Source organism: Myotis lucifugus, unplaced genomic scaffold (genome assembly GCF_000147115.1).
Source record: "Myotis lucifugus unplaced genomic scaffold, Myoluc2.0 scaffold_598, whole genome shotgun sequence".
Lineage (NCBI taxonomy): Eukaryota > Metazoa > Chordata > Mammalia > Chiroptera > Vespertilionidae > Myotis > Myotis lucifugus.
This window is the reverse complement of record NW_005871646.1, coordinates 366,455-381,907: the sequence shown is the minus strand read 5'-3', so window position 1 is coordinate 381,907 and position 15,453 is coordinate 366,455. Positions and strand designations below refer to the sequence as shown.

Genomic DNA, 15,453 nt, shown 5'->3' with positions numbered 1-15,453 from the left:
ACGCCTCTGGCCCAGGCTTCAGACCTGGGCAGAGGACCCCCATCTCCCCCCAATCGCTGGCTCCGCCATCCACCCAGGCCTGACGCCTCTGGCCGAGGCTTTAGGCTTGGGCAGGGGCTCCCCGGCAGCTCTGATGGCCGGCTCTGCCCTTGCCCAGGAGCCCCCTGGCTCAGGCCCTTCCTACACTGCTCAGGGCCCACTGAGTGACCTGGGTGCCAATGATGTTCCCGGGACCCAGGCCGCTGTGTGCCTATGTATGCAAATTAACCGCCATCTTTGTTGGGTTAATTTGCATACTCATCTGATTGGCTGGTGAGCGTAGTGGAGTGACACCAATTTGCATGTTTCTCTTTTATTAGTGTAAATTCCCAGCGTCTGGTGAGGTCTGGGCACAGGTGAGCACCTGTGCTTGTTTGTAGAAATCATTAACTTTCCAGGCCGAGTGTTCCAACCCCATCAGACATGACAGTGAATTTTCTCTCTTCTCTTTTCCTAGTGCTCAAAGCTTCTCTCGGATACAAGTGTCATTCAGTTCTACCCAAGCAAGTTTGTCCTCATCACGGACATACTTGATACCTTTGGTAAGTACTAGTCATATTCATCTTAGATCTAGGAAATATGGTTTTTTTTTGGTTTGTTTTTGCCAAAAGTTTGATAGTGGAGTTGCTTCAAATTAGGTTCTGCCGTGGTTTAAGTAATGAGGCAAATCACGAGGGAGACTGTAATGGGGCGACCCGCGGAGACGACCACCAGGGACTCAGTTCAAGATTTAGGAGCCTTTCTTAAGCTGGCCAGCGACTACAGTTACAGCACCCTGCCGAAGCAGAGGCTGAACTGCAGTGCCGACTACAGGAGTTACAGCGTTTTTATTTGCAAAAACCACAAAGTTAGTTACAAAGCCTTGTTTACACAATTTGTTCCCGACACAGTACAGCATCAGTACAGTGACCACCTTCCTATCTATGTGCCCTAGGAACAGAGAGCACAGTGTGCCCTGCCTGGCCGAAGCGCCAGCACATTCCTATCTATGTGTTCTAGGAACAGAGAGCACAGCGTGCCCCACCTGGCCGAAGCACCAGATATGCAGCCCAGCACATTCCCTACTGGTCTTATGTACATGAGTCAAATCATTGACTCTTTTGGGTCATTGTTGTGGAGGGAGTTATATTGATCCCTCAGGACTATAAGCTTGATAGAATTTTTTGCCGAATAAAGTCAGTGGGCCGGTTTATAAGATAAGGGCCTGGAATGAGGGCCAGGAGTAATCTCTAGAGGGTGCGAAGAGTCCTGGACTCTCTATTTTGCCTGGCTGCCTTAAGCCGGGTGTGATGAAGCCACATCAGGATCCTGTTGACCTTGACTGCTGTAGGAGTGGTCCTTTCCAGGTAGGAGCCAGTCCTTGGATGGCACATTTCTTTACCCAAACAGAGTCACCAGGTTGGAAGGGATGAACCGGATACAGGCAGAGCATCTAGGATGTGCTTCTGGTCTGCTTTCTAGGTAGACTGTAAAGCCTGAAAGAACTTGAGTAAAGATTGGTTATGGATTTCAGCTTTTCTAGATTGGGTTTCCATGTAAGCTGGTGAGATGGGTAGTTCAGTTGTCTGGAAGAGTCACTAGAATCTGTAAAGGTCCCACTGGTTTTAGGGCAGCCTCCTACGCTGCTTCGTCTGCAGCCTAGTTCCCTCTTGCTTCTGGGGAGTCCCCTTATCTTGCATACATAGAGGTGGAAAGACTTAGTTACATCGGGCAGCGCCAATTGGCCCATCATTCTTGCTCTGCTCATGTCTGTCTAACTGCCTAATATATTACCTCAAGGATCCTGGCTCTGAATTCTGAAGGGGATGTCGGGTTTCTTCTGTAGCTGCTTCGTGCTGAGGCGGGTCAGAAGTTTCTCTCAGAGCCAAGAGATCCTTGCTGTCTTTCAGAGGGACGATGAGGCCTGGGCATAGAAGGAGGTGGGCTTGTGACCTGGCTGAGACAAACTGTAACAAATGGTCTAGTGGGAGTGAAAGAAAAGATTTCAGTTTTAATAACCTCTACTGAAACAGAGTTTTTCTCCTTAAAATTATCCTTCTTTTTATTAAAATACTAATTTATTTACTCTATTCATTTTGGCCAGATTGTTTGCATAAACACAACAAGAATGGTAACTGACTACCTTTGCTGGAATTTCATGATTGAATCTTATTGTGCCCCATAGGGCCAGGAAGCCAAGCCATCTAGCCGCCATCAGGCCTGCCTGCATTATCTGCTGAGAAATAGGTGAATTCCTCACCTGCAGTGGCTCTGCCCGGGCCCATGTCCTAGGCTTCAAGGCCCATCTCAGTAGCCCTCCTACTCATCGTGGCCCAGAGTGCATGGGGGTTCCATGGGGACGCAGAGGCGCCCTTATTGCTCCCCTTCTACTCTGACCAACCGCCAGTGATGGTAGGGCATGGACCTGATGCTCCAGCGCAAGCAATTTTTGGGCTACCAAGCAGGATACCAGGCTTTCTCCGTGGCACTCTTATTGGCTTCAAGTCTTCAGAGCTCAGACAGGGCTCTTTAAAACATGATACTCCAGTCAGAGTTTTTGGTCAATAAAACCACTATTGGAAACCGGTCTTATTGAATTTATGCAAAGAAATGTATTGCCATGATTTATTTATTAAGTATTGCCAAATTTCGGAGGAATTACATAAGGAAAAAAAGCTACTGACCTGCCTTAAGATCTTCTGATTTTCCTTGCGAGTCCTTTTTATGGACTCTCCAGAGTTATAACAAAACAGTAACTGTTGATTTCTTTTATCAGTCCCCCCTAAGTACTTTGGCATAACTATTTTCCCTCAGTTTAGGGAGGCAGAATGTAAATTATTTACTCTTTCTGGCTTACTGGCCTGTATCATTTAATTAATTTCTTTTTAACATTTCTCTTCTCGTTCTTATTACATACACAACCTTTATAAATTTTACACTTTCAAATTAGCCTTTAAACCTTCTTTCTATATCCTTTAAAAATGCATAACCATGCCTCAGACCTTCTACTTAGTAATTCCTTATTCTTAGAAACCTTAATCCTTTAATGATTACTATAAAGTAAACAGCCAGTATTTCTTAGATTACTAAGAGCGGGTTAGAACTGTTTCCTTATGTAATTTCAAGTATTGGAAGGGTTAAAGAAAACAAACGGGACAGAGAAAAACTTACTGTGCTTAGTAGCTGCTTGCGGCCTTGAGTACAGCATAGTTAAGATAAGTAAAAATCAACAAAACCTATCTCTCCCTGCTCTCCCTGCCGACACCCCCCCCCCTTTTTCTGCATTAACCATTTACTCTGTCCTTAGCTGCTCTCCCTCCTAGATTTTTCCTTCTTTACTCTAAGCCCCAGAGGCTCAAATCCTTCTCCTCTTTTACCACTTTTGATCCCTCTGACCATCCCCCTGTCGCCCAGCCTAGGGCTCCTCCATGTTAGCAGGCTGAGAGCCTACTACCCTATTTGCGAATCCTCCTGCCACTACCCCATCTCACACCCGCTTCGGAGCAGTTTTCGGCTCTCTTCCTCCCCCAGTCAGAGCAGATGCTGTCCTCAACAGAGACCAAATGTAAATCTATCAGGAAGGGTAGGCAGGTCGCAGGTCTCGGGACCACATGATAAAAATCCAGTAGTCCCTCTTCCTCACCCTACACAGACCATGAGAAAATGCATTAATCTTAACCTAACATGCCTTTGTTTAAAATTCTCTGGGTTGTGACCTTCACAAATTTTATACCTTTAAATTAACCCTATAATTCCAAAATTTTAACCTAACACAGCAAAATTATACATCAGAGAAAACAAAAGTTCTCTACTGTCTTCCCCCTATAGCAGGGTTTGCCCTATCTTCAAACAAATTAAACAACAGGACAAATACTCTCATGTGTACAGCCAGACAGCACAAAGTAGCAACGAAGACGACTGACCCTGACCCATTTTGACAAAGACAAAGACAACAAAGAACAAAGACAAAACAAAGCAGACAAATGCAACCTAAGGTTGCCCAGACCAGGACCCCCAGACGCCGTCGCGTCCAGGCTGTCGGACTCCGAGGTTCCGCTGTGTCCAGCCCTCTTTTGAGTCCTAAAGGGAACGTTCCACAGACAGATACCAGATTCTTACCTCCCCACTGGAGGTCCAGGTGGCTCGTCGTTTTCGGATTGCAGTTTTGGGAGGAAAACACTCCACCTCCCTGGGACCCGGGACGGAGACTGGAGTGTCCTCGCCTGGGGTGTCCGGGGTGTCCACCGGCAACTCGGCCAGAGTGGATCTCGCTGGGGCCTCCAAATGTAATGGGGCGACCCGCGGAGATGACCACCAGGGACTCAGATCAAGATTTAGGAGCCTTTATTAAGCTGGCCAGCGACTACAGTTACAGCACCCTGCTGAAGCAGAGGCTGAACTGTTGTGCCGACTACAGGAGTTACAGCGTTTTTATTTGCAAAAACCACAAAGTTAGTTACAAAGCCTTGTTTACACAATTTGTTCCCGACACAGTACAGCATCAGTACAGTGACCACCTTCCTATCTACGTGCCCTAGGAACAGAGAGCACAGCGTGCCCTGCCTGGCCGAAGCGCCAGCACATTCCTATCTATGTGTTCTAGGAACAGAGAGCACAGCGTGCCCCACCTGGCCGAAGTGCCAGCACATTCCTATCTATGTGCCCTAGGAACAGAGAGCACAGTGTGCCCCGCCTGGCCAAAGCACCAGATATGCAGCCCAGCACAGAGACCTCCTCCCACCCTTGCTCATTAACCAGGTGCCATTTTTGAAAGACTCTTAGACTGTGTGTTTCCTAAGCTTTTAAGAGGCACATACAGTGAGGGGAGCAGCCCATGGGCCGTCTACCCCAGCTCCATCCACCACCATATGAGGCATCTGGAGTGGCCCTCCGTCAGAATTGCACTCGCATCTCTTCCAGCCCTTCCTTACCTCAGGCTGCTTCTACCTGGGGCAGTGGCAGCACCACGTAGCTTGTTGCCTGAGCTGGAAACCTGAGCATCTTCTCCACTGTGCCCCACCTCCAGGTCTAAGTTCTTCACTTCAGCTTCCTAGATCTCCCCAGTGTGTCCCAGAGAATCCTTAGTTCTGGCCATATCCTCCCCCAGAGATGCTGCAGCTCTTATGAGGTTTCCTGTTTCCTTGTGGTGCTCCTTGTCCCACAGGCCACCCCCTCAGGCAGAGTGATCTGTAGGAACCCAGCAGAGAGGCCTGGACTAAGGATGACCCAAACCCCCTCGGAGAAAAAGGGGCCTCTGTGCTGCAGGCAGTGGTTAGTGGCAGAGCATCATGCTGTTAGCAGTTTGCCTAAACTATGCAGCCGTTCAGTCTGTGCAAGATGCGGGGCAGTGCAGTGCCCACCAGAACTAGCAAGCAGAGTGGCCTGAGAGCTGAGCTCAGGCAGTCAGAGCAGAGACACCACTTGGAAGGATTGGGGCTGTTATAACCCATTGAGAGATCGAATGTGGCAGAAAACAAATCTCAGCCAGACCCATGTAGCTCTGCACAGGAGACCAGGGACCTGAACATATTAGCCTGGACAGGTGATCGAAAACCTGGCTCAGACTGGTCTTGGCAATAGGGCGTATTTATTGTCTAGTTCAGTGGTTGGCAAACTGAGGCTCACGAGCCACATGCGGCTCTTTGGCCCCTTGTGTGTGGCTCTTACACAAAATACCGAAGTTATTTTGTGGCGTGGGCCACGAAGTTTCAATCGCACTGTACGTGGGCGCCTGCACGTGGTATTTTGTGGAAGAGCCACACTCAAGGGGCCAAAGAGCTACATGTGGCTTGTGAGCCACAGTTTGCCAACCACTGGTCTAGTTTGAACAATCCAGAGGGAGTTTCTGGCTTCAGATACAGCTGGACTTAGGCAGTCAAATATTTCTTCAGGACCATGCTTTTTCTAGTACTTTTCCTGGAGTCGACTTCATTCTCCAACTCTACCAGGTGGCCTCAGTGTCTGCTAACTGCTCGCAGTCCCAGGACAAAGAAGGAACTTTTTCTGAGCATTCCAACCAAAGTCCCAGAATTCTCTCATTGGCCTGGCTTGGGTCACATGGCAGTCCCTGAGCCATGCTTGATATCTGGAGATTGACATGTGCAGATTCCAGGCTGGTGTCGTCTTGTGTACCGTAGATCATGGGTTCAATTCCCACTCAGGGCATATACCTAGATTCGATCCCTAGGTGGGGTGCATACCGGAGGCAGCCAATCAATGTTACTTTCACATCGATGTTTCTCTCTCTCTCTCTCTCTGCCTCTCCTTTTCCCCTCTCTCTAAAAATCAATGAACATATCCTCAGGTGAGAATAAGAAACCTTTAAAAGAAGTTATGCCCCAACTGAAAGACAGACTTTGTCAGGTGCAGATGACCCAGAGAGCTGTCGTCAGGCTCCACTAGGCACTGAGGCTGCATCAGCAAATAAGGGACAAAAGTTCCTGCCTCCTGGGCTTCTGTGCCAGGGAAAGAGGGTTTGCAGAACACGTAAGTCAGCCTATTGTGTGGTAGATGGTAGTCAGTTCTGTGCAGGAAGAAAGTGAGAGCCAGGTGAGGGGGATGAAGGGAATGGGCAAGGGGCGGGGCGGCTACACTTTTTAATAGTGTGGGCAGAGGGGCCTCGCTAAGAATTGATATGTGGGTTTGTAGCTGAAGGAGGAGAGAGAGGAACCACATGTTCTGTGGGCTGGAGGTGCAGGCCAAGGAACAGCTGGTGCTAAGACCCTGGGTGGGAGCATGGCTGGGAGGGAGGCCAGGGATCTGAGGTGGGGTGAGCAGCAGGGAGAGGCAGGAGCTCACAGGGCCCTACATCCTGGCGGGTCTTGGAGGCCATTGGAGAACTTGGGCTTTGAACCTGAGGACATGAGGAGCCATAGGAGTGAGTGTTAGGCAGGGCTGGGATGCAGCCCGATTTGGGTTCTAATGAGCTCCCTGTGACTGCTGTGCTGAGCCTAGACCAGTGATGGCGAACCTTTTGAGCTCGGCGTGTCAGCATTTTGAAAAACCCTAACTTAACTCTGGTGCTGTGTCACAAATAGAAATTTTTTGGTATTTGCAACCATATAAAACAAAGACTTATATTTTTGATATTTATTTTATATATTTAAATGCCATTTAACAAAGAAAAATCAACAAAAAAATGAGTTCGCGTGTCACCTCTGACACGCGTGTCATGGTTCGCCATCACTGGCCTAGACTGTAGAGCAAGGGTGGGTAGGGAGCCCAGCTAGGAAGCCACTGTAGCACTTCAGGTGGAAAATGGGGGTCGTGTGGCCCAGGAAGAGGTGGAGATGGGGAGAATGACCCAGAATGGATAGTTGCATTGGGTTTTCACAATAGATACCAACTCCTATACTCCTTGGGCTTCCACTTGTCTTGGAAACAGCTTGTCCCAGGGAGTGAGGGCACCAGTCAGGCAGACAGGTTGATGGCTTCCGGGTGCTCCTGAGAGTTCTGTTTCTCGTGGTGAATGAGCACTTTGGCTTCCTGGTTCCCTTCACTGGCCTCCTGCAAGTTCCTTTTGCATGAGTCAGCATCCCTGATGAGGTAGACTTCAGCCTGCCATCTGGGCCAGATCCAGGCATTAACCTCGTGAGAATCTTGGCTGCCATCCTGTCAGTGTGCTGCCATCCCCCACTCCCAGCTCAGCAAGGCGGGGGCAGAGCCAGTGCCTGCTGTCCTGGTTGGGCCGGGAGCTGACAATGATGATGGTGATAAACCCTTAACAATGTCCTTGGGCCTGACTAGGTGCTTTAGAAATACTAAGTCACGGTGTCTTCATGCAGCCCTGTGAGGTAGGGTCTGGAACAGCCGTGGGCAAACTACGGCCCGCGGGCCAGATCTGGCCCGTTTGAAATGAATAAAACTAAAAAAAGACCGTACCCTTTTATGTAATGGTGTTTACTTTGAATTTATATTAGTTCACACAAACACTCCATCCATGCTTTTGTTCCGGCCCTCCGGTCCAGTTTAAGAACCCATTGTGGCCCTCGAGTCAAAAAGTTTGCCCACCCCTGGTCTGGAATTATCCCATCTCACAGGTGAGGAACCTGAGTCACAGAGAAGTAAAGTAGCCACAGGGTAGTGAGTTCTCTCTGCTGTCAGAGCACCTGTTTTATTTTCATGTACTTGGCGTATGAGGGAATTTGCTCCCTGTGAAAATTTCAAAAGTGTATGCCTTTGACCCGGTGATTTCACCTCTGGGAGTTCATCCTGTGGCAGCAGCAGGAGATTGGAACAACCCAGGAGGCCATCCCCAGGGGATGTCTGTTCCCTGAGATGCAGGAGGCCCTAGGGCAAGGGTCTGCTCTGCACTGAGGTGGAAGGGTCTCCAGGCCGTATCACCATGGGGGAAAGTCAGGATGCAGAACAGCTATAGAGCCAGTTCTGTTTTTTGCACATAATCATTTGTATTTGCTTGGAGAAATATCAGAAGGTCACCCAAGAAATGAATAAAGGTGGGACCCGCTGAGGGTAGTGGGAGTAGTGAGGTGACTGGGACAGGATGAGAGAGGAGCTGTGAGCAACACTCCCGCTGCCTTTGGGAACTTTGAGCTGCGGGAATGTGAATGTGCTCCCATTCAGACGAGCACCTCCTTCCCTAACACCACCCCCGCCCCCCTCCCCGCGCGTTCAGGTGACTTCGGGCCTGCTGTGAACGACATTTCTAAGGCAGGTGCTCAGGAGACTTAGGCTTTGGGGCTGCTGAGCTTCTCCCTCCTTAAAGCAGGACTCACCTTGTTGGGTGGAACTCGGAATGCTGCGGGCCATCTCGCACATCTGCTCCACAGGAGGCTCCTGACCAGGCCAGGGCGGTGTTCTATGGTGGTGGCCCGGCCTGCCTGAAGCTGGAGCACCATGCTGGGCAGGGGCAGGGGCAGGGATATGGGTCACCCGTGCATCTGAGCATGAAGGCATAGGCTGGCTCTCAAAGAGGTCCGAGCTCAGAGTTGGGCTCAAGTCCACACACATTCCTTGTCTCACTGCTACAGAACTTGACTTGGTTTCTTCGTCTGTAAAATGGGCGTGATAGACCTGCCCCTGGGGGTTTCTGGAGGGAATTAGATGAGAGAAGGCCTAGAAAGCATATGCACTTTTTCCTCTTGTAATTGCTTTCTGGCAGGATCATTGTAAACCAAGCATGTCAGACTCCAAGGCTAACATGGGCCGAATAAACAAGGTTTAAGTTTACGTGGGCCGCAAAGAAACAAAAACTTCACTTTTCATAGAAACGTAGGTTTATTTTGATAGAGACATGCTGAATACAAAGGGCTGAAATAAATGAGTAATTGTTAGCATAAAATAATAGAACATTTTAATAAAAATTAATATTTTCTCTTGAACATAAACTTACCAGGCACTGAATAACTACACGAATTAATAAATGTAACGCAAATAAACCTATTTTTCTTGTTCTCCAAAAGCGAAATATTTCCTGTTACGCACACCAAACAGGTCAGTCCAAGACTAATGATGTGGCCATTGGCTGCTAAAATATTCGCTGCTGGTATTAGTGGAGAGAAATGGTGCGCCTGTGTGTAAGGCACATAAGGAAAACGAATGCAACACGATTATACAATCAGTCATTAGTGAATGTTGTAGTTCATTATTAGTAATTATGTATAATAGGATACTGTAAAAATTAAGTTACGGACTTTTTATTAAAATGTTTCTTACAGCCGAAACCGGTTTGGCTCAGTGGATAGAGCGTCGGCCTGTGGACTGAAAGGTCCCAGGTTCGATTCCGGTCAAGGGCATGTACCTGGGTTGCGGGCACATCCCCGGTGGGGGATGTGCAGGAGGCGGCTGATCGATGTTTCTCTCTCATCGATGTTTCTGACTCTCTATCCCTCTTCCTTCCTCTCTGTAAAAAATCAGTAAAATATATTTTTAAAAAAAATGTTTCTTACATACCTTTATATTGGTTAGGCCATAAAAATAATCATTGTGGGCCACATGCAGCCGTTTGACATGCTTGGTGTAAAGTATTGGAATAGTGCCTGGCACAGTCAGTGCTCAGAAAGCATCAGCTACTGTCGTTGACACTGTGTAGGTATTTTAGTGCCCTTTATCTTTAGAAAGTGGATCAGGAAAGGAAATATACCTAGGATGGGGTATTACTTCTCAAAAGTAGTTAGTTGTCCACTGGCTTACTAAAGAAAAAAATTCACCAAACATGTTTGGCCAAAAGGATTTTGCTGTTGAAGGCCTCTTAGAATGCGGAGGTGAAATATAAACCTGATTGTGGTTTCAGAGAGGTGGCGAGCTTCGCGGAGGGAGTGAAGGCATTTCATGCTCTCCAGGCTGATCTGTGTGCCGTAGGAGGTGAGAAATTGGCAGCAGCCCAGCGTGGCTCAATGACGACCCCAAGTAAACTGTGTGCAGGCCTGTTTCTGGCTCTGGGGCTGTCACAGAGGCAGCCACTCACTGCACCGGGTGAGGCTGCGCAGAGCCCAGTGGCCACAGGCAGCCAGGCACTTCTGTCAGGAGGACTAAGGCGGGTGGCTCTGAGCAGTGGGCGTGCTTGCAGGCTTGCTTTCTGAACTGAAGCAAGGGTTTGGAGCCGAGCTCAAACCCTCATCCTGGCTGCACACCTGGGAGCCTCAGGCTGCACCCCGACCATTATCTCGGGTCCTCTGAGTGCCCTCGGTGCTCTGATGCTCAGCCCTGGGTGAGAACCCCTGGTTCAGAGAGCAGAGGAAGGCTTGCTGCTGCTGCAGAGGTCGCCATACCCAGGCAAGTTTGAAAGAAAGATGGTTCTTGCCTGCATCAGTGGCTCTCAGTGAGCATGTATAAAAATTCCCTAGCAAGGTTATCAAAATTCATACTCCTAGTCCTCACTTGCCAAAATACTCTTTTCCACATGCTCAGTGGGTGTCTGTAGGGTTGTGGTGTAAGTAGTCCCTGCTGCAGAGGCTTCTCTCCCGTCACCCAGCATTTTGTCACCCAGCATTTTGTCCTTGCTTAATGATGTCATTTGATCTCATGTTGTTTGACCATAAATGGTCCTAAAAAATTTCCTGACTCTTTTTCTATGGATGGACAGGGATGTGGCTCTTTATTGCCCTGAATGATGACGCTATGGAGTGAAAAAGAAACATGTGAGCACAGGGAAATATTTTTGACATAAAAGGTGATTTGGGAGGGTTGGGAAATGAATAGAACTGTAAATTTTATCCCTTGAATATTGATAGCATTTTCTAAAAGCCAATGGAATAAGCAAAGCTTTCTGTGCTAGATTAGGGGTTGGCCTGTATACAGCCCAAGTGCCTTATTTACTTGTTTTGTAAATAAAGTTTTTTTTAAAAATATATTTTTATTGATTTTAGAGAGGAAGGAAGAGGAATAGAGAGATAGAAACATCAATGATGAGAATCATTGATTGGCTGCCTCCTGCACGCCCCCCACTGGGGATTGAGCCCGCAACCCAGGCATGTGCCCTTGGCTGGAATCGAACCTGGGACCCTTCAGTTCCCAGGCTGACTATCCACTGAGCCAAACCAGCTAGGGCTGTAAATAAAGTTTTATTGGAGCACAAGCACATCCATTTGTTTACATACTGTCTATGGCTGCTTTTGAGCTGCAATAGCAGAGTCAAGTATTTGTGACTGTGCGAGGCACCAGACTGGGTACTAGGAATAGATTTGGGTGAAACAGACACAAACCTCTTCCCTTGGAGAACTTACAGTTGAATCTCAGATTCTGATTCTCTGGGCCCCAGGCAGATAACATAAATGATGCAGCAGCTGCGATGTGAGACAGAGCGGAGACAGCACACTCTGGGTAGTCTGCATGCCATTGCAGGGCAGCGGCTCACCTGTCCTAGCGGACTTTTATCCTAAAGGGGTATGTTGTATGCGAAGAAGCAGGCAATCTGGGTTTTTGTGTGAATTCTCCTAATTATTACATGTTGGCAACTATTTCAAAAAATGTTAAAACACCTTGCGGGCCATCGTGTGGTGGGCCGAGCAAAATGGGTCAGTGCTGGGTTCTGCCTACAGGCTGCCCATTGCAGCCTTTTGTCTAGAGTATGACAGGACCATTCTCTGGAGTGATTGGAGGTAACTGAGGCTGCTAGGACCCTATGTTCCAGTTAAGACTCGAAGAGGAGTGTGATCACTCATCCGCCTGTCACAGAAAGTAAAAGCCCTTCTTACATTAAAAACAAAAACAAAGAAATGTGGCTTAACGTTCGTCCCCTAGATGGCAGCATATTATCACAAGTTCAAGTTTGTCTGCAGCCATCCCTGTCCCCATGAGCCAAGGCTGATTCACATTTACTCTGAAGAGTGTGACCATGTCTTTTCTCCCCAGGAAACCTCGTGTATGAGCGTATCTTCTCCATGTGTGTGGGCGACCGCAGCGTGCTTCCAGGTAACGTCGTAGCTGCTGCCTGGGTTCTGTTCTGCCCTGGAGTCAGGAGTAGGCGTATATGAGGTTGGGACTTATTGAGACCTGACACAACGTGTTTTATTTTCGGTGTGTTAGAAGCACAAGACCATCTTTACAGGGTTCTCATCTGTCATCTAATGACATCAGAAGGGTTTCAAACAGCCTGGCTGGGAATTTGGGCGAGTATTTGAATGCTCAAGAATGAAGCATATTCATTCTTGTTGTCTAATGTTGTCTCCCTAGCTGCTTAAAAATATATGAAGGTGTTTGCATTTAGGTTATCTGAACTTTCACATCAACTTAAATTCCTCTGCTGCTTGACATTTTAATACTTTTTCTACATATCTTTCCTAAGAAGCAAACTGCTTTAAAAACCCAACTTTGTATTAAAGAACAGTGTCAAGTAAATCAGTGGCAGATGCTTTGCCTCTACAGTCTTTGCCCAAGTGATAATGTGCCTTAACTGTATTGCTAATCAATTTCAGATTCTCAGGAGGTTGTAATGGGAGTAGATTATAAATGTCTTTTATTATATAAGTGGTGACAATGAACTCGCACTAGCAACTCCTTGACCTCTTGTCCCTCTCTTCAGGTGTCTGGCACTGCTGTAAGTAACACTCTTGTCCACACGCTGCCAGGTGTGCTCTCCCCTCACTTTACCTCCTTCTGCTCCGACCAGATGATGACATCAGCAACAGCGACCCATTATCTGACCTCTTCATTCGTTTATTCTTTCTTTATTTCTCTCATTCATCTGTGTATCTACTTATATTTGAAAAACTATTTAGTATAGCTATGTTTCATAAAGAGACAGAACCCTACAGACCTTTAGGGCCAGAGGAGCTCTTAGGAATCCTTTGGTCTCATTTCAGATGGGCAGGCCCAGTGCGAAGTAGTCAGGGATTTGCCCACAGCCGCTGCCAACTTGCTGAGGTGCTAGACCTGCACTGTGCATTGTGGCCATTGCCGTCACGTGCGGTTCCTGAGCACTTGAGATCTGGCCAGTCCAACTGAGCTGGGCTATGAATGTTAAAAATACAGTAAATTTCAGAAACTTCATACGGATAACAGACCAGAAGCTACCTCATTAATAACTATTTAAATATGGATTATATGTCGAAATGGTATTTGGATGAATTGGGTTAATCAAGTATAAATTTTGCTTTTTTGATTTACCTTTTTGCTTTATCCTTTGGCTCACATGGATTTCGATTGGACTCCATCGAACTGGACTGCTCTAGATCTTCCCAACTGTGTGATGTTTCTAACAGCCCCTCCATGTGCTAGTTTTCTCCAGATTGGGAGGCTGGGGGTCCCCCACTGGAGAGGCCTCTGCCAGCTTCAGGAGTGGGAAATGCAGGTGCTTTATTTATGCTTCCAGCTTGCCCGCCGTGCGCTGTGCTAGCAGGCAGAAGTAACCCATTGGTGTTTCCTTGGCTGCAACAGTAGTAGTTTGTTTAATGTTCTTTGATACATGTTCTACTACTACCTAATGTTGTCTCCCTAGCTGCTTAAAAATATATTATCTGCCTGGCCCCCAGGAGCATTCGAGTTTGCATGTACTGTAATAATTTTTTTCTTCCAATTTTTATTAACTATACAAACAACATTTTAGAGCCAAGTAAGAAAAAATTACTAGTAACTCCCTACGTAAACTATAAAAGTTCAAGATAAAAGGGGATTTTCATATTCACTTCCAGTCCTTGTCTAAAGTTATTAATTAGCACTTTTATCACTAAAATTCTTCCTTCCCCGAAATACCTTTTGATATTTTTTTACTTTGAGTGGTGCAATTCAGGCTTTTGTTTTCTTGAAAATCGTTTCTTCTTTTTTTCCCCCTCTTAGTTAAAATCTTCATCTGCATGTGTTCTCTGGTTCCAAGAACTTGAAAGGGAAGGAGATAAACCTTTCTCAGAAATGTTAGTAATCTCTGGGATATGATTCTTTGCAATAATTATGAAGGAAACTTTTGAAACCCACTGCGCAGAACTCTGCCTGAAGAAAGGAAGTGTAGAGAGAAGGCTGGTGGCACATGTGCTCGTTTTCCCGTTTGAATCAAGTTCTGTCTGGTGGGTTTCGTTTCTGAGCCTTTACCTTCAGGAGCTCTTTTGAATTTAGAAAGACAGCGTCGTTTGGGCCATGGAAAGGATAGCTACTCTACTAGATGTAAAGGCATTCATTTTTTCTCACTGCTTCTAATCCAGCATATATGTGAAGAGGCCATCTGCTCTGATAAAATGTTATTTTCATCTTGGGAGAAATAATTGGGTTTATTGTGGTTCTTGTCATCAGTCGTGAGCATTCATTCCCATCTTCAGTTTTCCCCATGGTTGACGTGGGCCACAGTTGGATAAGCAGAGCCTTGAACTCACCTGGCCTGCCCGGTGCCTGGTGAGATGACGGTGCATAGAGACTTCACTGCTACTGCAGAGACTTGGCAAGTGACAGACTCGTTTGTTTCCTCCCTCCTCCTAAAGTAGCCAAAAAAGTCAGGTTAGAAAAAGCAGCACTGTGAGAAAAACAAGTGGGAACCCAAAGGAAAAACCTCTGCTGTTTGTCACATCGAAGTCTGTTCTGAATGAAATGCCAAATTCTGCATTCATTTTCCATGTGGCAGCCAAGTGCTAAAGTCATGTCATCCCTCCACTTAGAACTCTTCTGGGAGCTTTCGTAGCACTTAGAGAAACGTTCAAACTCCTGTCCGAGGTTGCCACCTGTGTAGCCTGGCTTGTGGTGCCTGCCTCTCTCCTTGCCACGTTGGCTGACTTCCTGTTCTTTGACCATGTCAGAGGTCATTGCTACTTCAGGGCCTGTGTACTTGCTGTTTCTTCTTCCTGCAAATGCATTTTCTCCACATCTAGGCATGCTGGCTCCCTGTCATCAGGGCTCAGCTCAGATGGCCCCTCTGCAGGAGCCTTCTCTGGCCCCCATCTAATGCCCCCTCCCCCCAAGTTACTCTGGTCCAGTATCTAGTTTCCTCCCATTCATAGTGTTGACTGCTATGGATATTACTTGTTTGCTCGGTTATTCTATTCCCTGTTTGTT

At 47.2% G+C, this 15,453-nt stretch overlaps 1 protein-coding gene across 2 annotated transcripts in view; it reads left to right on the top strand.

The window, feature by feature from the left end:
- VPS35L (VPS35 endosomal protein sorting factor like) overlaps positions 1-15,453 on the top strand; it is a 161,077-nt gene that overhangs the window by 48,337 nt on the left and 97,287 nt on the right. The window contains exons 8-9 of one of the 2 annotated variants that reach the window (XM_006104719.3): positions 497-581; positions 12,331-12,390. In XM_006104719.3, the coding sequence (XP_006104781.1) occupies positions 497-581; positions 12,331-12,390 (145 nt within the window). The remainder of the gene's footprint in view (positions 1-496; positions 582-12,330; positions 12,391-15,453) is intronic. The other variant, XM_014446990.2, reaches the window with a different exon arrangement.